General features: G+C 41.3%; 3 protein-coding genes across 3 annotated transcripts; 2 read left to right on the forward strand and 1 right to left on the reverse strand.

The window, feature by feature from the left end:
* Positions 1 to 804: 804 nt before the first annotated feature.
* crhb (corticotropin releasing hormone b) lies at positions 805 to 2,087 on the reverse strand. The gene is made up of 2 exons (XM_026363503.1): positions 1,952 to 2,087; positions 805 to 1,389 (listed from the first exon to the last, which is right to left on the reverse strand). The coding sequence occupies exon 2, from the start codon at positions 1,367 to 1,369 to the stop codon at positions 857 to 859; it is 513 nt and encodes a 170-aa protein (XP_026219288.1). The 5' UTR covers positions 1,370 to 1,389; positions 1,952 to 2,087; the 3' UTR covers positions 805 to 856.
* A 16,031-nt stretch (positions 2,088 to 18,118) lies between these two features.
* Positions 18,119 to 19,896, forward strand: rrs1 (ribosome biogenesis regulator 1 homolog). Its single transcript, XM_026361140.1, has one exon. The coding sequence runs from the start codon at positions 18,141 to 18,143 to the stop codon at positions 19,170 to 19,172; it is 1,032 nt and encodes a 343-aa protein (XP_026216925.1). The 5' UTR covers positions 18,119 to 18,140; the 3' UTR covers positions 19,173 to 19,896.
* Positions 19,897 to 21,787: 1,891 nt separating this feature from the next.
* LOC113164506 lies at positions 21,788 to 25,098 on the forward strand. The gene is made up of 5 exons (XM_026363831.1): positions 21,788 to 21,925; positions 22,200 to 22,231; positions 22,728 to 22,895; positions 23,527 to 23,618; positions 24,224 to 25,098. The coding sequence occupies exons 1-5, from the start codon at positions 21,859 to 21,861 to the stop codon at positions 24,483 to 24,485; spliced, it is 621 nt and encodes a 206-aa protein (XP_026219616.1). The 5' UTR covers positions 21,788 to 21,858; the 3' UTR covers positions 24,486 to 25,098.
* The last annotated feature ends 1,637 nt before the right edge of the window (positions 25,099 to 26,735 follow it).

Below are 26,735 nucleotides of genomic sequence, written 5' to 3' on the forward strand. Positions count from 1 at the left end.
AGGGTTCAGCACAAAGAATGTGTGAATATTCTTCACCTGCATGACTGCAGGAGCTCTTACAGCTCATCCTTTTAAATGTTTTTGGTAATTTTCTGTTGTTACAGCTCTTTTTGTGTGCGTTAGAGAGGAGTGTTAACCCACGACTTGGCTCCGGAGCAATGCCATGGTTACACCGTATAAGACTGTATTCAGTTAGAGAAACCGTTCCCCAAGAATCAATATCTGTGTAGGCAACACTCAAGAGGCAGTGGCCATTTGTGCTCTCTCTCCAACCGTTTGCTATTTTACTTTGAACCAGGAAACCCTCTCCAATGCAGGAAAATAAATACACTAAATACCTGAACTATTAGGAAAGTTATGTTTGCCAATTTAGTCACTTGAGATTTTCTTTTTTTTCAGGGGGCATTATTATTATATTGTATGTAAGGATATCCACAGAGAAATGTGAGCATTGCTTTGAATTTTTTTTTATTAAAAAATATAGATATAAGACGTTCTCTTGCACAACAGAAAATGACTGGTTGCACATAAGTTTATTAACAAACATAAATATCATGAATACAGTGATCCATAATCTAAAACAAAATGCCAATTTTGTCAATGCAGTATTTCATGTTTTAACAAAAGAATTGCATTTCAAATATGCATCTTTAGATATATATATCTATATATATCTATAGATTTTACACATTAAAATGGCAATGTATCAAGTCAAGCCCGTTTATCTCCATAATTTGAGGTTAAAGCTATAAATAAGTGTGATAAAGCGGCACTATATCGTACAGAGCATGTGTGGTGCTGATGGTAAAAACGCAAAAAAGAAAAGAAAGGAAGAGGAGATCTTGGAAAGAGGTCTTCATTTCCCAAAGAGCTCCATCATTCTTCTGTTATTTTGCGCTTGTTGAGCCAGTTGTTCCGCCTTGGACATCTCCATCATCTCCCGGAGCAGGTGGAAGGTCAGGTCCAGGGATATCGGCGGGTCCTCGGATCTTCTTCCCCTCCCCATAGAGTCGTCCACGCGGTCTCCGAAGCCGCTTATGAGCGCCCTGATGTTCCCAACTTTGCCTTGCAAAAGACGTCGCGTTAGCTGGAGTTGTAGCGCTCTGTTGTAGATGGCAGGTGATCCTCCGGGATACATGGACGATGATGGGAAAGTGTTAGAGTCCCCGTTGCCCAGACGGATGAAATACTCCTCTCCAAGCCGCTCCAGGATGGGACCAGACTGCTGCTGCTGCTGCTGCTGGGAGTTTTGGTCTTGGGGAGCTGGGACGCGCAGGGCACCGCCAGGACTCTCAATAGCCCGACATTCGTGGCGCGGTAAGAAGGCAACTAGCAGAATCACGGTGGTACCAAGTAAATTGAGCTTCATGTCAGGATATCAACAGGAATCTGAGGAAATAAAAAAGGAATTCCTGGATTATTTTTATGCAATATGAATCATTTTTTCACCTTAACTTTAGGGTTCAGTGTGCTGCGTAAAGAGGAATTTACGCACGTAAAACAAGGTCTTGCAATAATGTAACGGGTTGGCAAGTGTGCAATAAAGTGTTGCACTATATTTATTGTTGTAAGAGGTTTTGTTATCCGGCTTCATTTCCATCAGTAATACAAATACGTCTTGTGAAATTGGTCCGTAATGTGCAATATTTGTGCGCAAAGACAGGTTGTGTTTAATTGAAAGAAAAGACTGTGGAAGTTCCAGCCTTATCTTTTTCACCATCGTTACACTTATTTTCATGACTTTGAAACAAAATCAAGTTTGAAAATACAATGTAATTGCCAAGGATAAAAATCGCTTTTGTGATCTGTAAAAAAAAAAAAAAAATCATTCAGCGCTTATGAAACCAGAGCACTGAACGGAGTTGGAGTTTCTTCGTGCCCAGAAAATGAGAATATGTAACATGGGTTGCAGGAAAAGCCACAATGTGGATAAAATAAAAGCTTGTCATACCTTCAGTCCTTAGAGGAGGTCCAACACAGCCGTATAGCTTTCCAGGTAGTTGGCGAGATGCCGCCCTCCTTCACTTCTTTGAAGAAACAAGTATATAGTTACTTAAAGAGAAGATGCTGAATGGACTTATATAGCCAGCCTCACTAGAAGTGTCGCGCTCCAAGATGCGATTGAGTCTGCGCGTTCTTGCATGGGTGTAACGTGAATGGACGCCTCTGACAAAGTGCTTTAGTTAAGATGAGATGAGTCATACGTGAGTGTGCGCGCGCGAGCACGAGCGTCTACCTCTGTGCCTTCGGATCAGGCCTTTAGGTGCCACACCTGCTGGCATTTTCACTTGAACGACTTAGTTCAAAAATAATTGGTTGTTGAATTCTAAGAGGAGCACACTTAAAAGTGGCAACAGTCAATATGACTTGAACTGTGCTTTGTCTGCCTCTGGGTCACTGCTCATCTTCATAGTTATGTGTGCAGAGATGGATGAAACCTGCATCCCACGACAAAAATATCTCTTGGTAATTTGATGGATTTGGCAACTCAGTAAGGACAATAAACAGAGTCAACACACTGGAAATGCCTCAGAACAGTCGCAGGTACATTTGGTGCAATCTGCAAGTGTGACTTTGTTTTTGTGTTGTTCCTTAAATGTGCATCTGTAAACAGCTCAGGCTGAGAAGGGAGGGGGGGGGTATTGTGTCCCAGTGATTCATTGCTGCCGCACATACGTACATCACTACTGGGTGCCTCCGCCAACTATGGGGGCCAAGCCATGCTTTCACGATGAAGAGGTTAATCCAATATCACAGGAGCCATTAGGATCTTAAACAGGTTGAATCTTAAGATAGTCTGTTTCTCTGTCTGTTTCACATTCACTTCACTTCCTAATGTTTCCACACAGTAGGATCAGGATCAACAATGAACAAAGGTTGACACCTCTACTCCTCGTTGGCCATAAACTCATGCATTTAAGTCATAAAAAAAACAATCTCCCCATTAATCGTTCCCAGGTAAGAACCTGAGTTTTAGACATACAGTATATGCAGAGGTCAACGTGACTTAGCACACCCTGTGCACTCAAGTAAAACACAGCCGCCTGTAAGAGAGGAGAATTTTTGATTGAGTAAATGTTGTCACAGAGTACACAGTGGGCTTCTCTTCAAATATTCTGCAGTCTTATCAAATTCACATTATCCAGAGACATTTTACAAGATCAGAGCGCAATTTGCAATAAGTGTGAAATTGTCCGTTCCTTCTGCAGCCGTTTCCCTTTGTCGTTCTTGCATGTTCTGCACTGCTCCAGGGGAGGTGTCAGGTCCCATCAGTGGAAACGCATGTTGACAGACACAAATAGAAAACTGATGAGAGAGTGACTGCTTGTGGTCAACTCGTGTCACCTCATTTTCAGATCACACCGGAAAAGGCTCAGGCTTAAATTATTATCTTTGTTTCCTCTATTAGAGCAAATCTCTCAGATGATTAGATTAGATAAAACTTTAATCATTCCTCCAGGGAAAATGGGATTTTGCCACTTAACACGACCTTTAACTGTGACCTGTCTGTGCAGGTGGAAACTGCCATCTACAAACTGCTTCAGAGAAAGTATTTCTCAGAGCCATCAGAGCAACAGACTCCATGGAAACACTTTCTTTAATTGATCATTTGCCTTTTTAATTGGGATCTGCTTTGAGGAGGGACAAGTGCTTCTCGCTCCACTGTCCCTTCCTACATTACTGGACCACTTTCCCCAGTGCACCGAGCCGTGTTTTTCTTAATACTTCAGAGCTTCCCTCAACTTTTGATAAACTTATGCAAATAAACAAGGTCACTCAGGCTGTTTATTAGAGCTTTTACTGGTATTCTGCTGAGCCCAGGGCTCCACTCTTACACCAGCACCTCACCTCTTTCCTGTAGCTCAGGTGTCCTTCTGCTTTATAGTCAAGTGATATAACCTGTTATAAAAACACGTCTAGATGGAGGTGGGAGCTTGGCCTTTTATCTCAAGAGATAAAACACAGACAATTTTACTGAAATGACATTTCTTATTTTATGATTGACCAAAAAAATAAATAAAAAATCACCAAGCTTTCATATAACTAGCCTGCCAGATGTATGAGGAATTTAATGCATGTTAATGTTCAGTCATTGCAGTTAAAGGCTTCAAAGACTCATTAATTATGCAGGATGGAAAATATTGCCCAGTATCCCCTGTGGTGCACTTGATGTTAAAGTATTCTTCAGTGCAAAGTCAAGTGCTTTTAAAAAGGAGCTAATTTAAATGTGTTTGGATACATGTTTCAGCACTTTTACAAGCACATTGGAAATGATCAAATATAACAATGTGTACATTTGGCTTTTCTGAGCTTCATGCAGCTCGACAATGTTTGAAAAAAAAAAAGTGTCCATAATGCAACAAGAACCCCAAGGGGCTGTCTGTCTATATGAATCTAGCACGTCTACCAAAGAATATTTTAAATCAGAGGATTGTCTAATGCTGGTTGACATAGCTGATCTGCCAATCACGTCACACCACAGTCGCAGGATGAAACTTGTGTCTGTCGAGACAATGTTTAGTCTCATATGTGTTTCCTATTAGTTCACATCCTTGGCTGGATTTTCCGCTTTAATGAAAAAATAAAAACATGTCTTTGGATTGAATAGTAGATGCTTGTGTCTAATCATAGATTGTCTGTATGTGCATAATTTACTAAATAAGTGTGTGTACTTTTTCCTTAATATTCTTATTGCATGAATCCTGTGAAAACACTAAAACCTGAGCCTGTGGTTCATCACTTTCTGACATCTCCATCCTGTCTGTGACACCCTGCCGCAAGGTGTGAATCTTTTTAAAAGTGTCATAACTATATCGTTTTATTTTTATAAAAGGCTCAGTCATTTTCTACAACAGCTGGGAAAGGGGCCTCTCAGCAAAGGTTGCGAGTGGAAAAAGGCGAAAAGAGCAGGTTTATAAATTGTCGTCACTCGTTTGTACAACTTTACAGGATCAGAACATGTCGTTTTAGATGCCTGAAAATTTAACAATTTTTTCCAACACGTCTGCTTAGGAGGTCTTTTTTTCCAATCCAGCCCTGACCCAGGATGACTTCCTCATTTTTTAGACACAACATAAAAGTAGGTTATTCAGTCATACACTCAAAGTTCGATTGTATAAGTTTAAATTTTTTTATATGGACCTTTTTCAATGTTTTGTGCTTATTATTTTATGCTCATGAAATCATATATTTTTTTTATATTTAGATCTGTTTCAGGAACAGTTTTGCACCTGGGGTTAGATGACATATGTGTCCTGCACGAGAAACGTTACACTCCCAGCAGCAGATGTTCAATCTCAGACTGTGCGAGTTTGATTGCTTTGTAGTGCGACAAGAAAATTCCCATCTCGAGCGAAATTTAGGCCAAGGTCATTCTGCCAAAATTGTAACCCAGTTTGCTATAACTCTTGGACCAAAATTGGCTTTTTTGCGGCCCCTAATCTGACGATACAATGCTGATACTGTCTTTACCAGGCAGTGTCATGGCTCAGACTTGACTCATTAACAATTCTGTCAAATCTCAGGACCTGCAAAGTGTGAGCAAAATAACTCCAGGCTTGAGAGCAGAATGATTGACAAACGTCATATGCGCTGACACTGACAGTTATCATGTGGGTCAATGTGACAGATCGCAGCCGGAGAAAAGAAACATTTCATTTTCTATCTCTTTTTTTTAAACTTATCTAGGTTCGTCTCTGAGCTTCAGTGACCTTAAAAATCTCTCTTTTTCTTTCAACATAGCCGCCCTTATTTCATATAACAATCACAAATATAAAGGCTGAAGTAGCTTCCTCCTGTCTCTGTGGGCGTCTGTCACTTTGGTCTGACTTGGAGTGATCATTGGAGAGTTCACTTATGTTTGTGCAAGATGTTCTTAACTGGGTTAAATCAAATCTATCAGAGCAAGCACAGTTGCCAACATGAGGATAGTGGTTATGCTGCCATTACACAACTATTATTTCCTTATGTAATATCTTAATGTGTGTGGTGAATAACTTCCCAGCTGTGTGTTTTGTTCTGAACTGGAAAGTGGAAGTGGAGTTTCAGTGGATGTAAGATGTATTTATTGTCAAGTACAGTGCTAATGAGAGAAAAATGTCAGTAGAAACAGCGTGTTTATTTCTGTTTTTCTTCAACCAAGCATGTCTGCTGCAACTTTTTTTTTAAAACAAAACCACAATACGCTATGGTTCAGCAGGAGGGTAGCCAATAAAAATGCGCATCTATCACCACACAGCAGTTCAAAAAGCACATTTGACAGTAATTACGTCAGAGTTCACTTCCCGGCGTCTAAGATCTATCAGCGATTGGGGAAAAGCTGCGATGTGATATTCTCATTCTGAGTTCATTGATATGACTGAAAGTTGTCAGTTTCTAAGAAAGTCTTACCCTTTCTGCAAACAGGAGGCTTCCCGCTGCCTCTCAAAGCCGTGGCTCCTCTCAGATGATCGCACTGGGCATTTGCCCCATGATCCATAGCACAGATAATGGATGTCCTCTGCCACATTAGATCGGATGCAGGCCAGTGAAGATGCAGTGAAATCGGACGTGTTTGTGCAGGAAGAGACGCATAGTTGTTTTTCAGATAGTACCTTTAAATAGTCTAATGAGGAAAACAAAACAGAGAAGCACTGGGCACTGTTATGTATGTTACTGTGGTGGAGCAGCAAATGAAGCAAAAAGATCTAGAAACTCCATGTGCAGAAAGTGGACTATGTCTGCTAGAAACCTTGAGTTTGGTGTTTATCACGCTAGAAAATAATCAGATGAGTGCCCGTCCAATAAAACACTGTACATAACTGACCTCCTTTACATGTTTTATCCTAATCCTAGTAAATAGAACACCTCCTACCTGGAGTTTATTTTTCTCTGTACTATCAGATGGGTTTTCTACAATATGTTTCAAAGTTCCACTTCTGTAATTGTTTGTGTAGGTGCCTCTTTTCCCTCCTCCTTGGCTTCTCTCTTATCATCAGCGAGAAACTAACAGGCACTGATCACACAGTGGCACCACGCGCGGCAAAATAAAAATGAGACAATTACACCAGACAGCAGCACTCTGTCTGGAAAATCTGAGAAGAGCACAATAAAAGAAAAGATATTTCTTCAAAGAAAATTGAGCGGAGCACAATTACCCAATAACTACAACTAAACTAAACGCAGGAACAGCTTTACCTCATTAGGTGATGATCCACCTTAAGCTGTACAGCAAGAATGGTTTTGTTACTTATCTGGAGTAATGCATTTCTCATAACTATATTGTAGTATGGACAGCACTGCGTCAGGGGTGAGATGGTTGCTGGGCTGAGTTTTGTTGTGTGATTCATTCAATTGAGTGGCTTTAATTTAAAAGCCTCCACGGCCCAGCATCAATCAACTGATCTGGTAAAATAAAACTAATGTAATGAATCAATCAACAGAGATAAACACATTAATCCAGGGCGCTGCTATTAGAAGAAGACTTTCACCATCAGGCTTAACGGTCCACAGGCGGCAGAGGGTGAACGTGCTGTACAGTACAGTAGGGTCGCTTTTCATTAGAGACACGAAAAGGATGAGCATGGGCCAGGCAGGAGTAAGATGTGGGTCCAGCAGGTACCTCGACGTGCAGGCTTGTTTTGTCCTGTAAATTCATCAGTGTGAGTGAAGAAGGATTCTGTTTCTTGAAGTGAGTGACAAGTCTCAGAGAGACAAGAGATGCCAGGAAGTGCACTCTGCTACACTGCACGTGGAAGGACTGATTTGAGTGATCATGTTGGCACCTCAATACAGATAGTTTATCTCCAGAAATGTGACACACTGTACACCCAGCACCTATCAGCACTGCACATAAACCCTGACACCACTAGAGTCTGAAGCCAACGTACTGTATCAGCTGGAACCTGTGACTCCTGTACCTGAAACAGTTTGTCCAAATGTTTTCTTGTTACTTACTGTATTGTATTATTCACAGTTAAATTCTTCTTCTTGAACTAAACAATCCCTTTAAGAACCAATCTAAGTTTACTAAAAACACATTGTCCCAAAACTGAAAACAGGACTGTTGTCCTCTGCTCGGGACATGTTGGCGTTTTGGAGATGTGTGTTTTGTTTGTACAGTTTCTGCTTGTATCATGTGATAAAGCTTTCATCTCTGAAATTAACAAGGATTCACTAAGGACTTCTTAAAGCCCATATGTCAGTAAGTGTTTTCCTTCTTAAATCTACAAAGTTAATTAGATTTTCTGTTCTGCTAAAGGTTAAAAATGTACTTTCTGTTTATTTGTTCACAATTGCAGCTGCCAGGCTCTCGTTATGCTGCCAAATATATTGACCTCGTGAAGACTTTGCATCCTGATGTGTTTAAACACCACTGATATGGACGTCACACAGCCACAACCTGAGCTCCTGGTGTGACGGCAGCATCGTAGTTATCAATATACTATATAGTCAATCAACTCCATTACTCATTTATACATCCCATATTTATCCACTGCCCTTACCAAAAAATGTTGTTTCTTTAAACAAACTTAAGTTATTAACAAGTATACTTGTAGTATACTTACTAGTAGTAAGTATACTAATACTAATAGTAATGCCTACTTGTGGTAAGCAGTATAACAAGTTGAGTGAATAAATCAATATACTTTTTGCTACTAGTTAGTTTATGAATGTTACTTTGAAGTATACTGCAAAGGATAGAGATGTACTACTAGTCCACTTGCTAGGTTATCAAAGTATACATCTAAACTCAAAAAGTAAACTTAAACTATTAGTTTTCCTGTAAAATACTTGTATCCCACTTCATCGTTGACCAAATTAATACTTACGATTTGTTATAAGTTAATAGCACAACAATTAATGATCCACCACACCGACTGTCCTGAAAAAACAAAATGTCACACAAATTATTAACGGTTTGAAAGGCATGTTAGATATTTCTGTGCACTCGCTGACTTAAGTTTAGTTCAAGTAAATGTAAGTATATATAAGTATAAGTACAGGTCAATATACTTGGACTTTTCTGTATACAGTGTCAGTACACACAAGTATTAATACTTAAACATAATTTAGCTTTGTATAACTCTGATAAGTACATAAGAGGTAAACTGAAAGTATACTTGCTTATTGTACTTTGAAAGTAGTATACTAATTGTGTACTTGAATATTCTTGTTTTTTTAAGCGTGCCCCTTCTGACCTTTATATTATGTTGATGCTACTAATTGTTTTTTCTTTTATTTCATGCAGGACTGTAACAAGAGCGGAAACTCTGCCAACGTGTTGTGTTTCCTTTTGTGCTACTACTGATTCTCTCTGAGTTTATTTTAGTCTCTGCACATCCTACCATCCTACCATCTCCTGCTTTGCACAGTGTTTTGAATGCAATGTGTAGATTGAACTATTTCAGTTTGCTTGCCATCGCTGACCTCTGTATGTAGTCTAAGCCTCTTACCGCATCTCGCCTCAGCCTCTAAATCTCTTCTTTGTTGTGATGTTCACATTATATGATCTTTCTAATCTTTTGCAGCCCCTAAATTGTCTCTTTGCCATAGATTCCTCCTTCAGTTCCCCTGAAAAACATCATTCCCCTCTGTAAGTCGCTGTAGCCATGAAAGCTCCCACTTTCATGTAATAGCAAAGACAAGTGTCGTCATAATACCTGACAATACTTTATGCTTTTTGCGTATCATTCTCTGAAATATCACAGGCAAAGGGATATATTTTAGATATCTGATCATACAGTAGTATAATAACGCGTTGCTCTCACCAAACAATTCTTTGTTGCCATTGCAAACAATTCCTTTCAATAAACTTTTGTGTAGTTTCGTCATGCGAATTAAAGGTGAGATTCATTTCTGCCACCCATCCACTGTCGAGACAGCAATTTAGACTGGCTTTCATAATTTTTTGCTGTTTAATTACAGTGCCTTTTAAAACTCACTAAGTGCTCTGTGGTGGCAGCAGGTTGTGATTGCTTTAGCGCTCATCATGCTCCAGGATACTGTAAACAGAAAAAATTAATTCAGTTTTGTCATTAGAATTGAGTACCTGCATTAATTATTGTTTCCACTTTTACATACTAATCATAATGCTTTTTTTTTTATTACTTTGCTCGAATGTTAAAACAGTCTCTATTTAGCATAGTTATCTCAATGCAAAGGTGTTTTTTGCTTTTTTAATGAGACCAGATATGTATGAGAAGCAAATATTCCCTGATTACAACCAAAAGATTGCCCAAGTTTTCCAAAAAACTTTCCATTTGATTACTGAATTGCTCTGTAACCAACGTTTGCAAGCTGTGTTTTGTAATTAGAGTGGGTTTTTTGTCTCCTCTCAATCCCACCTGATGTGTCCAGTTCACTGGACTGTGCATGCAACTCCCACACAGCCGATTGTCAACTCAGGTGGGCTTCCCCAAGCTCCTTGACCCTTTCTGAACATGGGTGAGCATGAATTACATTAGCCACAGTTATGTAAACATTAATTAGATGAGGGATTTGGACGTTGGCACAACACCAGTCTGTTTCACTCTGCACTGAGCTGGAAGCCATTGCTCTCGACTGAGCAGAAGTTTGTTGTTGTTGTTGTTGTGTCCCAGTACATGTGTACGTGTGCATGTCTGTCATGTCCACAACAATGCCTACTTTGCACTAATAAACCTCCAGCAGAAACGAGAGCTGAGACTCAGCATATGCAGCCATCTGCCTGCGTTGTGTGAGCACTGAGCCCAGGGGTGGACACGGTTTAGTTTAACTTGGGTTGGCAATGACTTTTTAAACAGGGCAGAAAGAACAGGAGCCTAACTAACCACAAGTAAGCTGTACAGTGCCTGAGGTGGTTTGCAATATTACAAGATGCTCCTTTGTTGCACCCCTCGTCTCTTCCTGTAACACATAAAGAATCAAAAAAACGGAACCAGCCTCTGTTATCTGTTTTATATAATCTTCATGGTCTGTTGGGGAGAACATGTAAAATCAAGACCTTGTGGCCGTCACTCACTGACACAAATTACGCAGGCAATGAGCAGATGAAGGTTATTTATACATCTCTGCTCCAGAAAAAAAGAGTCTTAAAAAACTCAAAATAAACCTGAGAATTAGCTCAGTGCTGGTGATGTTTGGTTTCACACTGCTTGTTTGAGAGTGAAAAAGTGAACGCGTGAGCATGTGTGTGTGTGTGTGGTGATGACACTCATGACAAACCTTATGATGTTTGTAAAGACTTTATATAATAGAAGTAAAAGACCCCTCTGTTCTCTCTGGAGTCCAAATTTAGATTCACAAACTCCCATGTTTTAAATCTCCCATCTTCCGATCCAATCCCAGAACCAGAGCTGGTTAGCAAGTGTGGACAAAATGACAGAAACACCCAAATAATATCACCTCAGAGGGAGTAACGTCACGCTTTTTCTTTGAAAAAACCTAGCGTGCCTCCTTCAGATGCTGTCACACTCTGAAACTGTGTTTATTGAATGGGAAAAAATCCCTCTTTGAAGGATGAAGGAGGTGGAAATCAGCTCTGCACGCTGAGATCCAAAACTCCCCATAAAGGTTCATTGATGTTCAGATCTTTTCATTTCTCAGGGGGGCAGGTTTTGTGCTCCTTAAGCCAGGTTGTGCTTCTTTCTGCACAAGCATTAGATAAAAGTGGTTTCTGAAAGGCAGCCCTGCCATACATTTGAGCTTTGTATATGCTGAAGGTCACAACCCACAGTTTCTCAGGAATGATGACAAAGGTGCTGCCTCACTTCAACATTTATATTTGAAGCTGCTCATTCAGTGCAGTTAAGCGTTATAATTACACACATGTTGCAGTTGGGATCAGTGCTGATGCACTTTTCTGTCAGGCACCTGCTGTCACGGTTTCTGGAGGTTTGTTGCTGCATGCATTCACGTCATCTATAGCTGCAAATCAGCAATCAGCGCATGACTCACATTTGCATTTGTAATTGTAATATAGTATAAATTTCATTTTCCGCGTGGTGTTTTTACTTTTTGTATGTCGGTTGCAAATATCTAAGATTGGCTTTTGAACGCAAAAAAATGGGGCAGGAAGTTCAGGGTCAATTTGCCTCGTGTGCAGCAATTAATCATAATTATTACTCATTTATGTGAACATAGACACTGGAGAACACTTTGGATTTAATTTAAATGGAATAATTTAATGCAGTTTAACACAAATGATTTTCACTAATGGTTTCAATGCTAATATTATTTTAGAAACCAGAAGTGTTTCAGGGTACTAAACCTGAGACAGCTTGTGAAATTCTTCTAAATTGTTTCACTTACTCAAACTCCAGGGCTTGGGGGAAAAGGCAGGGATGCAATTTACATATCAAGGCGAGTGTACCGATGCTTGAGGGCCCCTGCATAGATGTATGTGATCCCTATTATTTATAGCTCAGCAAGATCCCCTGGGATCCTGATGCTGTTCAGTGTATGTCATGCTACAAGACAGGACAGTTGGGTGAATGTAGCTCCCAATTAATGACTGTTGCATCACGTCAGGTCAAAGCGTTGCACAATGCGTGGCCAACATTTCATTACAGCATTGATCAGAGAACAACAGAACAAAGCAAACTGACTGGGAGTCACTTTGAGGGACATGAGAGTAGAAGAAGAAGTGTACATTACACTAGACTACTATAACCGGTTCCCTGCTTCAACATGAGTCCGATCATACAGGGATGTTTAGCATGCCAGTAACACACTGACACTCTGTTAGCAATAAGTGACAGTGGCCCTGAGGATGAGTGGTGCAAGGTGACTTTTGCCCTTTTGGTAATGAGCTCTGTGCCTCTGACTTATTCAGCCACATTGACAGAGGAATCACTCCTGTTGAATGCCATAGGAACAAAGTCATTATTCCCTGGTGAATGCCTTAGAATATCAGTCTATTTGAGGTGCAATGCTCTGCACCGAGTATATCACACAAAGGACTGGATGCAAACATTGGAGTCACCTGCTACGGATGCAGAACAGCATCAAGTGGGTAGTCACTTAATGGCCCCTTAATTACAGTAGGGTCAGAAGTGGACTAATGGATCATCAAGTCAGTCCAGAATTAGAGAGATACAAATGCCAAAATGTAAAACCATTTTTTAAAATAGCGAGTTACAAAGGAAGCCAAATAAAAACGGTTAATCTCTAAACTTAACCTCTGCGTCACTGAGAGGTTAATGATTGTTTGGAATCATCATTTACATCCTAATGACTTGCATCTCCCACTCTGCACATTTCCACTAGCAATCGCAAATGATCAAGAGCTGTTGAAGTTCAATAGATAGATAAAATGTCAAAATGACTCCATACAAACCCTCTCGAAGCATCAGCCGAGCATGACTCGCAGTCCACGAGGGAGACAACAGCACTTGCACAGTGTCTTCAGTGCATCTCTCAAAAGGCTCATTTGTCACTTGTCAGAACGCATATTTTGTTTGAAACAATTCTCTGTGTGATTTTTTTTCTCACATTCTCTATGGTCCATTGCCATCAAATCAGATGCCGTCAAGTTGAGTAGCACTTAGTGGCTAAAAGCCCTCTTGTCTCTGCTAAAGCTTGTGAAGTGTGCGTCATCAACACTGCATTCTTTCTTTTTTTTTTTTTTGAAGCCACACTGACTGATCGGTGCTCATTAAAAATCGGTTATACATTAAATTATTTAAGTCTTCCGCCGCTCTAACCAGTTTGTCTCCCCCAAAATAATGTCTGATTGACCATATTCCACATCCGTCCTGCAGGGAACAGTTCCCCACTGGAATTAGTGGTTGTCTGCATTCATTAAGCTCAGTATCAGTCTAATTATGCGCCTATGTGCACCTACGGACTAATTAACGGGGAATCAATAAAGGCCCTGGATGCCGGCACACAGCCCCCTCATTATTGAGGCTGCACCAAGGCTTCAAAGAGGATTTCTCAGATTCTACCTAAAGGGCTGGATCACACATTAGCCTGCACAGGTTTGGCAAAAGTTGGTGTTTCTGGTCCTCTCTTTGCCTTCTCTCTCTCTCTCTCTCTCTCTCTCTCTCTCTCTCTGTGTGTGTGTGTGTGTGTGTGTGTGTGTGTGTGTGTGTTTGGGAGCTGATTATGCATATGTGAAAAATACCACAGGCTGTAGAAGAAGATGACAAGCTATTTAAAGGCACTGCACAAGTCATGAAGCAGAGTGGAGATTTAACATGATTTAACATGATTGTGAGGTGAAAGACAGGATTCATCTGCGACAGTACAAATTTAACCACAATGCTTTTACATCACTAACATAGTCAAACTACAAGAATGTGGTTATCATGTGAACAGATTAGCATTTTAGGAATTAAGTTCAGTTCATTTTTACAGAATAAGATTTAAAAATAGAGACTATTCTTATATTTGTACAGTAAATATAAAATTACAGCCACCACTTTAGCATAGCTTAGCAAGAAGCTAAACTAATCATCTGCAGGCAGTAGCTTTATATTTCTGACAGTTTCTCTCACTTTATCTGTAAGAACAAATATAGGCTGGCAAAACATTAACTACCCACTACTGATTTATGTGAAATTTATGGAAAAAAACATGGAGAAAATAGGAACCGTTGATGAAAAACATAAGAAAATGAGTTGATCGCCTACAAATGATTTCATCATTATTCTCACAAAGTTGGTGAACTGGGTGGAAGCTCTGGCTGAACAGAGTACAGGGCGTACCCGATGATGTCAGTGAGATAAGCCCCCACAGTGCTGCTGAATACCAAACTGAGGGACGACCTCTGTAAGTTACCATGACACCAGGCACTACCCAGCTCTGTCTGCCTCCAATATCCAGCATGGAGCCACAACAGCGCACACACACACACACACACACGGCATGCACTTGCTTGCACACACACACACTGGTAATGTGGCTGGAATGATATCTCAAGGACTCTCCTCTTCGTGCCGTGCTGGATCTAGGAAGTGAGCCAAGTTTTGGAGTGCAGCTGAACTGTTTCATTCATGTCAGCTGGATGGAGAGAGTCTGCACTTCCGGGAGGCCACAGCTGTGCTTTCATGCTCACCTGCAAACTTTCCACCCACTGTGTCCTGGCTCCAAAATGCTGGGTAATACCTGCCACAGCAAGACATCTGAACACAGGATTATCTTTTTGTCCCTTTCTTGTCACAGTGTAAACTGTTTGAAGTGAATACAAGAGATGCAACAGTGATTCGACAAGCCCTTGTTGATGTCCCTGTGCCCTGCAAAGAAAACAGACAATGCACTTTATCTTGTAACTTGTCCTTCCCAGAGTGTGAGACCCCACGCGGTACAGGCACTGGTTTGAAAGCAGCAGGTAGCTGTGAGGCATTGCTCAAGACCACATGTTTCTGTCCCAACCACTGCAGATCAATAAAAAGCTCCGACCTCAAACGTCAGTCAACTAAACTCGCTGTTCATTTCCCTCTCACCATGGACGCAGGAAGTAATTAATGTGAGTCAGTGCATAAGTGCATAAGCCTGTCAGCTAACGGCGCCGTGATGGGGATTTTTTTGTTTAGCACGATCACCTTATAGTTAACTTGGACAAACAATTGATTAATCTCTGAGAAATCATGACACGTGAAGCTGTTTCCCCTGGTGTCTCTTTTATGCACTAATAACACGTCAACTCTGAAATCTCTACCCTACATACCCTCTTGATTCTTTCTTCCCTGCAGAAAATCTAATTTTACCTTGTAAAACAGAGAGAAATACAGCAGATATTTAGCAGTTACAGCTAAATAATATTTCACTGAAACTTGAAAAAAGTGCAGAATATAACTTCTCCATCCTCCAGCCAAATAGGTCAAATAATTTATATAACGATAAGACAACTATAAATACACGAGCAAACTGTCAGCAGCTAATCACGACTAATTTATGCTAGGATGGTACTGATGAGATTATTTTGCTGTGCTTTTATAGCGGAGCTTCCAGCGCTCTCACCTCTTCTTTGATGCTAACAGGTCCACTTCTGGAAGGAGAAGTTTCACGCCTTGGGCCAAGTTTTTGCATGAATGAATGTTCTTTCTTTCCCCCTGTGATTCATGGATCACAGGCATCAATCAGGGGGTATTTAAAGATGAAAATAACAAAAAGTGAAGTGCTCTGTGAAGAGATGCAGATGGTAACGTTTTAACATGTGAAAACCAGTGTGAAATCCTTCAAGTAAATTGAACAAATATATCTAGAAATAGGGGCATGCAGGGAGTATAACTGGTGTTTATAGACCTATAGATTAATTATTATATTATATATATTATTATTATTATTATGTCAGGTTATCTCTTCTCTTACAATAAAGATTTATTTGGTGGTAAAAGTGTTTTAACCAGACTTTTATACAGAGAAAGACTTATGCATCTTGCTGCAAATTGAATTGATTTCTTAAAAATAAATATCTAGTGTGGATATTTCTTTACAAACTTTCAAGCACCATTTATCATCATTCAGATGTTTTATATTCCTGGTTATTACACACTGTGTGTTAGGTTCACTGTGAACTCATGTAGGACTCGGCCAGTTGCATATTGTCACACTGAAACCCTCCAGCAAGTCCAAAATGTCAATTTTTCAGGGATCTAAGGAAGAATAAAATAGTCAAAGAGCCTCCTTGATAAAAAGGCCTGAGCTCCTGTGGCTCAAGCTCACTAAATAAAAAAATCAATACCTGCAAGGGTTTTCACATGAAAGTAGTAATGTGGAATGAAAAGAACTCTTTTTATATCTTATCCTTTAAGAACATTTAAAAGCTGTGGAGACACAGAGTGGGAATGCCGGTGCTGTGTATACCCCCCACCCCCGAAAAAAACACCATGGAAAACTAATCCTCTTGGCAGAATCCACCCGGGATCAAAAGTCAGCAAAAGCCTTCTGCCCATATGGAGACAGTGGATGACACCGACCTGAGGCCGGCTGCTAACTAGTGGACTATGTTTAAATTGGATTATTTGAGATGATATACATCAGCGTCAGAGAGGACCTTGTACCCTTCTCGAAATCACGACAGGGACTTTGGGCCACTAATTGCGCATTTCCTCCGCACATCTCCAAACAGAGCATCACTTGTGACCTTATCTCTGTGCCTGTCAGAGTGTTAGCATTCACATGGCAAGTGTGTCGATGAATTTAATTACTGGAGCCCAAAATAATAATACCACTGTCTTTGAACAACTGGCAGCCAGTCAATTGTAATAGGACCCTCAGCCTCCTTCACCTCCTCCTCCAAATTAGTGGAGACAAGGACAAAAATAGAGTCATTATAGTTGTGGATCTTTAGAAGACACACATACAGTGAACATAATCTCTCGTATGAAAATCCTATTACCAAGTTTATCACAACACCAGAAGTGTAAAATGATGTGATGTGATGAGTCAGAGCACAAAAATACACAGAGAAGAAAACACCAAAGGAGATTTTAATGTATCTGTTCACTCTTGAAGCTATTTAGAAAGGCTAGTTTCCTTTTCTACTCATTTTTACATTCACTCAAATGTAAACTCATATACAAATATATGTTCACCCTAAGTCTACATTTAAGTTTTGTACATATGAGATAAATCTGGAAGCTTATCATCGATCCAGATTGTGGCAATGCAGACGCAGATATACTGAGAACAGACCATTTTATTATATTTGGAGGCATCATGTATAATATAATATTTCAACTGTCCAGTTAAGAAATATTTGTTATAGATATTAGATGAAGGTGATGGGAGGACTGTGGATCAGTTCGTAGGGCATCTACAAACCACAGGGTTGGTGGTACGACTCATAGTTCCCCCGATTCCTGGGCAAATGTCAGTGGTCCCTGGACAAGACCCTGAACCCTGAACCCTGAACCCTAGCTGCTTGATGACGGAGGCGATCAACTATTATTATTGACAAGGTGAAAATTAAAAAAACAAAACAATCTTAAAACAGATGTTCTCGTATTATTGAACATAATCATTTTCTATATTAATATTGTTTCCCATACAACTTGTTCAGTGAGTGTGTGCAGTTAAAATAACTAAAGTAACTCCACTCAGTGATTAATGGGCTGGTGTCGCCCCCTTGTGTCCACAGGTGGGAACGCCCCCTACTCCCCGTGTGACCCGGAAGCAGTTTGACGTGTTTCTCTTTTACACGTGGGGGCTGAACCTCTACCAGCACTGACAACATGGCTGCGTGCAGTGTGGAAGCGCTGTTAGCTAAAGCTGAGCAAGAAGAGGCTGAAAAGCTGAGAAGTATCTCCGTCCACAAAGAGCTGGACCTGGACTTTGACGTCGGGAACCTGCTGGCGTCGGACAAGAACCGCATCGAGTCGCGGGACTTCAAGCAGCAGAAGAAAGAGGACTTCCTCAGGTCTCTAGCTCGGGATAACACGCAGCTGCTCATCAACGAGATCTGGAAGCTGCCCACGGAGCGGGTCGAGGAGGCGATAGTGGCCAGACTACCGGAGCCCACGACCCCGCTGCCCAGAGAGAAGCCTCCTCCGAAACCCAAAGCCCCGACCAAATGGGAGCAGTTCGCCAAGCTGAAGGGCATCCAGAAGAAGAAGAAGACCAACCTGGTCTGGGATGAAAATGCCAAAGAGTGGAGGAGGCGCTGGGGCTACAAGAGGGCCAACGATGCCACCAAGGAGTGGCTGATCGAGGTGCCGGAGACCGCAGACCCGAATGAGGACCAGTTCGGGAAGCGCATCAAGGCCAAGAAGGAGAAAGTGGCTAAAAACGAGCTCAACAGGCTGCGCAACATCGCCAGGGCGCAGAAAGTCAAAGTGCCAGGTGTGGGCCTGGTCCCCACGGCACAGCAGTCCAAAGACGAGCTGGCCAGAGCCGTGAGTGTGGCCAAGACCTCCACAGCATCCGCAGGCAGGTTCCAGGACCGGCTGCCCAAAGAGAAGGCACCAAAGACGGGCAAGAAGAGGAAGTTTGAGCCGCTCATCGGCGACTTTTCTAACGAGAGGCAGAAGCAGCTGGAGCTCCTGAAGATCATGGACGGCAAGAAGCCCAAGCTGGACATCACCAAGGCTGTCAACAAACAGATGAGGGAGGAGGACAGAGAGGAGGCCGCAGCCAAGTACAAGAGAGGAGCAGGGAAGAGGGGCCGGAAAGGAAACATGTCAGGAAAGGGCAAAGGAAAGGGTGCGAGGGGGAAAGGAGGCAAAGCTGGAGGAGGGAGGAAGAGGGCCAAACCTGGGAAACACTGAGCGGTCCACCTGCGTGTGTGTGTGTTTGTGCCTCAGACTGGACATTATAATGCAACACGGACTGACTGAATGATGCTTGATGTAAACTGAGTTTACTGGAAACTAGCTCCAGAAGATGAACCGAACCTCTTAATGTATATTGTTAATGTAACACACTTTGATAAATACACTGTTGTATCGTAGCCCTGAATAAAATCAGCTTAAGGTGCCTTCTCCTCTGTAATTAAAAAGGTTTCATAGCTGTGCAAGATATTGACCTTAATATTAATCATTTAGACTATTGTCTCATTGTCATATTGTATATTAGCCATGAAATAATTATATGATCATTTGATTTTTCAAACAAACTTGCTAAACATCCTCGGGTTTCAGCCTCTCGTGTGACAGTTTGTTGTTTTTGTTTGTTTTACAGCATTGAAAACCAAACATTTACGTTGTCAGCTATTAGTGAAACAAAGAAAGCAGGTTGTGGGTGTCACTTTAGTCTCTGGAGAACTGAGAGCACCACACTAAACTGTAGGATCCTGTTTTCACAGTCAGTATGCAAACACTCAGCATCAGCTATCAGACTGACTTTAGAGTGCTACTATCAGTTAAACTTCACACAAGAAGAGTACAAACACAATTATTTTTCTAAATATCTATTTCACCATCTAAAACTTGTGGACTCAGCACTTTTAAAGTCCCCTGGTATTTGGAGCGGTGTCATGCACACTGACAGGTGTTTTTTTCACTTTTCTAGTGAGAATGAACACAATTAATAAAATCCAGTGTAGTACTGTGTGTGTGTGTGTGTGTGTTCACATGACTGAATCTCACTATATTACATTACTCAAATATTAAACAAATAGCAAAGAGGGGAAAAATAATGACACAACATTAGACATGTTCATCCTTCACCTCAGTACACTAGTGAAGTGGATCCAGAAAGTTTCACAGCTTCACTTAGTCCACATTTTCTTATGTTGCAGCTTTTTTCCAAAATTGATTAAATTCATTATCTTCCTCAAATTTCTACAAAAAAGGTTTGTTTCAAATATTTTTATGAAAAAAACATGTACATCATTTTGTACATGTCCAAACGTCTCCCATTTACAGATGATGGAGGCCACTGTGTTTATTGGGACCTTCAATGCTGCAGACATAACTAAATGTGGATAAAGTTACTATGTTGTGTGTGATTATGTTGCAGTGACGCTCACTTGGTTTTGACATGAAGTAAAAGTACATGTGTCACTAACTTTAACTATGGCTCTCCGAGCAATATTCATATCCATACATAATATTAATAATAATAACGAATACTTATTATTTGACCCCCAATCTACATTTTTCTAAAACTGAGTTGTTTAAATGAAATCGCAGCAAACTCAGGTGCAACGGTGTAATCTAATGTTTCTGTAATCTCTGCTAATGTCTCATGTAAAACACGTTTTTGTTGTATCCCCCTCACTTCAGTAACAGCTGCAGATTGTCCAAACAGATAGAAACTCGAACATGGAGCAGCTCGGGGCTCGTGTATTTTCTTCTTCCTAGAAGTAAACATCAGATCGGTTTCTAAGCAGCTTAGCTGTGGTTTTTCTTATGTAACGGCTTCTTGTTGGCCTTGAAGTCTAGACTCGAGGCGTCACGCTGAAGTAAGAGCAAAGGCGAGTGTAAGTCAAGTGTTTTCCAGCACTGCTAAGGCCGCGGATAATGAGATGAATTAGTGGTTGCATCCATTTAAAGGTCTTTCCTCTTTCAGACAGTACACTAACACACTTCTACTTGTTCAGTTCACCAAGTTAATCCATAACCTCGCTGACAGGATTTCAGCCTTATTTCCTGTTGCCATTGATTGGAATGAATCCATGTTTCTATTCAGATTTGTTTTGCAGTCTCAGCCTTTTCAGGTTTATTAAATGCAATATTTCATAATGGCTACAGTTTTGAGGGAAACTTCCAGTGCTCAGCTCTGATCAACTGGCTGAGTGATCACTCATATTATTGATGGATGCTTTTTAATCGCTGACACAAGCTTATGAGCCAAGCTCCATCACAGTGAAGCACCAGAGGGGAGGTGATTGCAGAGGGTGGGGGGGCGTTCAATCACCATCTGTTGAGCAGTCCGCCACCCCTGTCCCAAACCCATTCATCTTTGTCCCTGCTCACCCAGGCCAATGGAAAATAGGACACAGTCAATAACCTCTAGTCAACCAAGCACTGTTGATGAGGTAAAATTATGAATTCTCATCCACCTCGAGTGGGCAGCACCAGCGGCCTCTCAACTTCTCTCGCATGTGACCAGATGGTTGACAAACAATAGGCACTGGCATGAAGATGAGTGGGTCAAGAATAATCTCTGAAATGAGATGATGTCTGCTTTTTATATTTCTGAGATTAAACAAATATAAAAAATAAACAGTGTTAATATTTAATCTTGAAAGCTGAGAAACTCCAACTGTTAGTCTCACAATATTTTTATGTCAAAAACCTATTTTGTCTTATTATTATTGTATCGTGCTGTATTATTATTGTCTTGTGCTGTGCGTGCTTGTGTGTGTGTGCTGTGCTGTGGTAAGGACGTGCTGTTGCTTGTGTCCAGCTCCAGTCAGTGCTGCAGTGGATTAGTCAGCTGCATTTATTTAAAGGTAGTGCAGAGAGAGTACAGGAGCCTCAGTCTGTGTGCAAGTGTCAGACCTTCAAGATGCAGCGCATCTACATGCACAGCAATGAGCACTTTGAAGTCTTCACCACTGTCCTTGCTCCAGTAGGTGAGTGGAAACATGTCTGCAGTGAAGTGTGGCTTGGCATGACATTCCTTATGTCGCTGCTGAAAGCAAGATGACTTATCATTGTCAGATGATTAGTCACTAACTGGGAAGATGTTTTGTTTTTGTTCATGAGGAATGCTCATTTTCTCAAGGACACGGGGGCACTCATGCATATTTCTAAGCATTTATTTAAAGATGCTTTATTTTGCAGCTTTTGCAGCTATGACAAATGATAAAATTAACCTTTGTGCTGATTGATTTCAATGGTTAACAGGGAGGTATCGATACAGGGCAGAAGCAGAAAAGGCAAGTGATACATTCTTCCTTATATTAAAGAACATGCATATATGTCTCATATATATCTTTAACAGCAGAAATGCAAAAGAAATGCCACGATTTAATTTTTTTAAGTGTTACATATACTAAAGATTGATGAATGTGAGTTTGACATTGATGTTATATAAAATCAGTCATTGTCCTGTAACTCTGTGTTTAAGTGTTTCATTTGTGTTTAATTCCTCTGACAAACATATTCAGGTGAAACAGATCATGAAGAGTAGACCCAAATTTAAGGTTTCTATTTCACTGCGCAGCAGTTCATCTCTCAGTCTTGACCCATAATCCACTGCGTTAACTGAGTCTGAGCTTTTATCATTACAACAAACTGCAATGCAACAATTCACACATGATATGAATGTCGTACAACATTTTTAAAGTGCATCTGGTGACCTGAAATCGACACGTGAGTGAATATAAGATGATAAGAGTTTGCATTGAGTGCAATTGTCTTTCTGTCCTTTAGATGGTAGTGGTGCACAGATACAGACCTCACTGGCCTGATGAGCTGGAGCTGTCTCCAGGTGACGTCATCCTGGTGCTGTCCAAACATGAGGAGGAGAGGTGGTTTGGGCGGCTGCAGGACGGCCAGCAGGGCTACTTCCCCGCCTCCTGTGTGATGGAGCTGAGCCAGGTTGGCTGCCTAAATGTGCTCAGCAATGCAGCGTGACTGGACTGTGCTGCCGCTGCTGCTGCTGCTTAGTGTCTTGTACTTTCTGTTCTGTTCTGTTCTGTTCTTCTTTGTCAATGTAAGTTTTAAAGGCCCTGAAAACCTATTTTCTCAGTCGGCAATAGCATCATAAATAAGAAGGTTTCCAGAGCAGGCTTGATTAAATATAATAGACGTTACTGCTGGTGCCAGTTCTGTTAAATTATAATCTTTAATTACTGGAGTTCTCCATTAAAGTTTCAGACTAACTGAATTTCCAGTTTCACAGTATTTGTCTGATATAATATATAATTATAAATGCTTCACATCATTTATTAAATACATTTTTGACAAGGATACTTAATAGTTTTATTATATTATGTTGTGGCAAAGAAATGTTCAGTCTAAGTGTAAAACAGTAACTAAATTTAGATATCTGTGCTCCACAGTTTTCTAAATAAAGAAATAAATAGAAAGCAAATAGCATGAGCTGTCTGCTTTTCTAAAGTAGTAACACAGATGGAGGACAACATCAGAGGCAGCATGCTGGTTATTTCAGGACATCAATGAGCCATTTTTAACTGGAACACTTTTTTTTTTTTTTGTCCACTCTCAGGTGAATCTTTCTGCCAAAGGTCCCCGTAGAAGCATATCTCTGAGAACGGCAGCGGCTGACAACGATACAGGTGTTCGCATTAGATATGTGAAGTAAGTATAACAGCAATAATAACAAACACACACACATCCCAACACAGCGAGCGCATGCAAACAAATCATGCACACGCACCCAGCAGCTGTTCTCCGCATCCCCCATCACCAAATCCCATCCTCCTGCTCTCCGCCCTGCACCCCTAAACAGGTGGCCCCTCTCGTCCCTCATTAGTTGACAAAGCACACTGATTACTAGCCCAACACACACACACACACACACACACACACTAGTCAGTCTCCTGTCACTGCACTGCATCTCATTAAGGCCAAAGAGAAATGGGAGTGAATTTGTTTTTAATCTAAAAGGACATGAAAATGTTTGTTTACACACATTTTATTCTTAACATCCAGGGTGAATTTTAAATATTGGACCTACGATAGCTACTAAAAGGCTTGTACATCTCTCTTGGAGTCTGGGTGAGTGTGGGGGGCATTTATATTTGACAGCCTGCCACTAAACTTAGCTCACGCACATGTATTTACACACACACCACACAGAGCCCTCTGTACCGCTCCGTGCTGTCTTGTCTGCTAGCGGCGGAATTTGGGTCACGAGGAATAAACAGAGCCTTTGTGTTTGTTATTTCCTCTTTGTCCCTCAGTGGACACATTCTGCAGGCCCTCAGGAGGGGGAACAGAGGAGGTGGAGGAGGGGGGGCAGGAGGTGGAGTGGGGCTGGATGGAGGCCAGGGTGAGAGCGAGGGCCCCTTCTCGGTGCGGAGGCCCCAGATCCCCCAGCCTCAGCCTGTGGCCTCCCAACCTCAGACCCAAAGATCCCCGGGCCTGCTCCACAGGATTTTGTCCAAGTGCCGCAAAAAGAGCGAACGCCAGGGAGCCACCAACGTGGCTTTCGAGAGCGACTAAGGGGTCCTCGTCTTTGTCTGGGATGGTTGAGTTGAGCTTACTTTGGTGGGGCTGCTGCAGGGAAGTTGGTGGGAGAACAGAGGAGCTTCTGAAACAGTGAAGACAGGTTGTGAATATCCTAATGTGAGCACGTCCTGCTCGTTGCTACATCGGGTCTTCTTGACTTGGCTGCGTTTCAAGAAGCAAGAGGTTAAATGGGGAATGTATCTCAATTAGTGATGTCAGAGAAGGTGTTCAGCTCCTTATACTGTATGTGATGCACAGCACCTGCTGAGACACCACTAAAGGTGGGGGTGGGGGGGGGGGCAGAAGTGCAAAATGACTGAAAGTTTGAATGTACAATACAGCTAAACAAGTTGCTGTTTCCTGCTCTGTTTTTCAGTTTGGCAAATGCCAGATATGTTGTTTTGAAAAATATGATATCATTGCAACATATTGTATCTGTATTAGGGGCAATAACTTAGGGGAAGTAATGTGAAGCTTCATTGATCAAATGTACCCTTTTTATCATCTCTGTTCCTCTACGTAATTTGCACATGTGATATATATGTATAAACTGTATGTAACCGCATAGTATACCAGATATTATCGATGTTATGGTTATAAAACCAGCAAACACTCACCGGCCAACTTCTTTTTATTTCAGTGGAAACATACCTCAGTATATTACCTCATACTTGAACTCCTGTTCATTTTCCTTTGAACACACTGGGCCTCCCTCCTATTTAACAGTGTTGGAGGAAAAAAAAAAACTCCCTCAAGGGAAAGGAAGTGTGATTGAGGCTTGCTGAAAGACTTGCCAGTGTACCAGGGATTGTGCAGGTTGCCCCAGTGACGCCAAAGCAGCTCTCAGAAGTCGTATGCAGTCTTCTTCTGTGGTGCCTCCCAGCATGTCCCCGTAGTGCTGTCTCTATAGGGTGAGCTGTAGATTACCTCCTTGAAGAGGACACAAACAACAAAACTAATTCTAACCTTGGCCTTGACCTGCATGGTTGAAACACACTCCTCCTCCTCCCCCACCATTTAATATTCACTGTCATATAATCCTTTGTAATAAAAGCTGTAGGAGGCAGTCACTCTGGGGCCAGTGTTTGGGAGACATGTCTTGCAAATGGAAGATGTTGCAAAGGGAGACAGCTCTACCGGTCCTCTGAGCTGATTCGTGACTTCATTAGAGTTGGCCTTTCCACTGCTGCTACTGCTCATCTCAGGCTTGAAACTTTCATTTTGGAACAATGGGAAAGAATTACAGAGAATGAACATTTAAGTTTAAAATTTGACCTTCAAACCAGGTTTTTGAATAGTTTCCTTTATTTCCTAAAACCTAAAATATTGAAGAAAGTAATATAACTTTTGTCATAGCTACTTGCCTTCGTTTCAACTGGGATTAGCACTCACCAGTGGGTTTGAAAGTGATTCATTTGAATGTAGATGAAGTGGCATGCTGGAGGTGGGTGCTGCTTCAACACATAGCATGTCCTCACTCAAATGGGAGCCTGACTTACCTCACAAGGCGCTGACACACACAAGTGGAAACAGTGACCTATATGTGACAGAAAGGCCAGGGTCCAATTTTAATTTGCACACATACACACACACACACACACACACAAGCTCAGAGCCGTGGACTCTCCCGCCTAAAAGTGTCCTGCGCCTGCTGAGCTGTGTTGGGTGTCTTTGGGGAATGGGGGGTGAGGAAGGGGAGGAGGGGTAACAGGGTGCCTGCCAGATGACTGCTCTGTCAGCCCTATAATGGGCTGCCATCTGCTGTCTAGCATACACAAAGACAAATAGTGTGTGTGTGTGTGTGTGTGTGTGTGAGAGAGAGAGAGTTTGTGCTCTTGCTCGTTCATAGGAAGAAGGCAGAGGAAATATGCCTACAGGGTCTTTTTCATGTTTAGTGTAAAAGGTGGACACAACAATATTTACACCTTATCTTACTCAGCGATTGAAGATCCAGGGAACAGGCTATATAAGAAAAGTAATGTAGTGGACACCACATGTCAAACTCTACAATTTATTTTAATAAATATTATAACATCTATGATGTACTGTCTAAGTATCAGTAAGTCACATTTGCTCCTCTTCAGTACATGCATGAAGCATAAGGTGGAAAGAGCGCTGACAACAACCAATTAAGAGGCAAAAGGTCTCTGACATCTTTCAACTTTTAGTGTGGATCACACAGGAACAAAAGATCCTCTTGTACAAGAACAAGAGCAAAGGGAGGACAGATTGATTAAGTGGACA

The sequence above is a fragment of the Anabas testudineus genome, chromosome 2 (genome assembly GCF_900324465.2).
Source record: "Anabas testudineus chromosome 2, fAnaTes1.2, whole genome shotgun sequence".
Classification (NCBI taxonomy): Eukaryota; Metazoa; Chordata; class Actinopteri; order Anabantiformes; family Anabantidae; genus Anabas; species Anabas testudineus.

What these genes read in the sequence shown, in the direction of transcription:
- crhb (XM_026363503.1), bottom strand. Translation starts at nt 1,369, where the DNA reads ATGAAGCTCAATTTACTTGGTACCACCGTGATTCTGCTAGTTGCCTTC.
- rrs1 (XM_026361140.1), top strand. Translation starts at nt 18,141, where the DNA reads ATGGCTGCGTGCAGTGTGGAAGCGCTGTTAGCTAAAGCTGAGCAAGAA.
- LOC113164506 (XM_026363831.1), top strand. Translation starts at nt 21,859, where the DNA reads ATGCAGCGCATCTACATGCACAGCAATGAGCACTTTGAAGTCTTCACC. An exon ending in GTGTGATGGAGCTGAGCCAG is followed by an intron (nt 22,896 to 23,526) that starts GTTGGCTGCCTA and finishes GTCCACTCTCAG; the next exon opens with GTGAATCTTTCTGCCAAAGG. An exon ending in GTTCGCATTAGATATGTGAA is followed by an intron (nt 23,619 to 24,223) that starts GTAAGTATAACA and finishes TTTGTCCCTCAG; the next exon opens with TGGACACATTCTGCAGGCCC.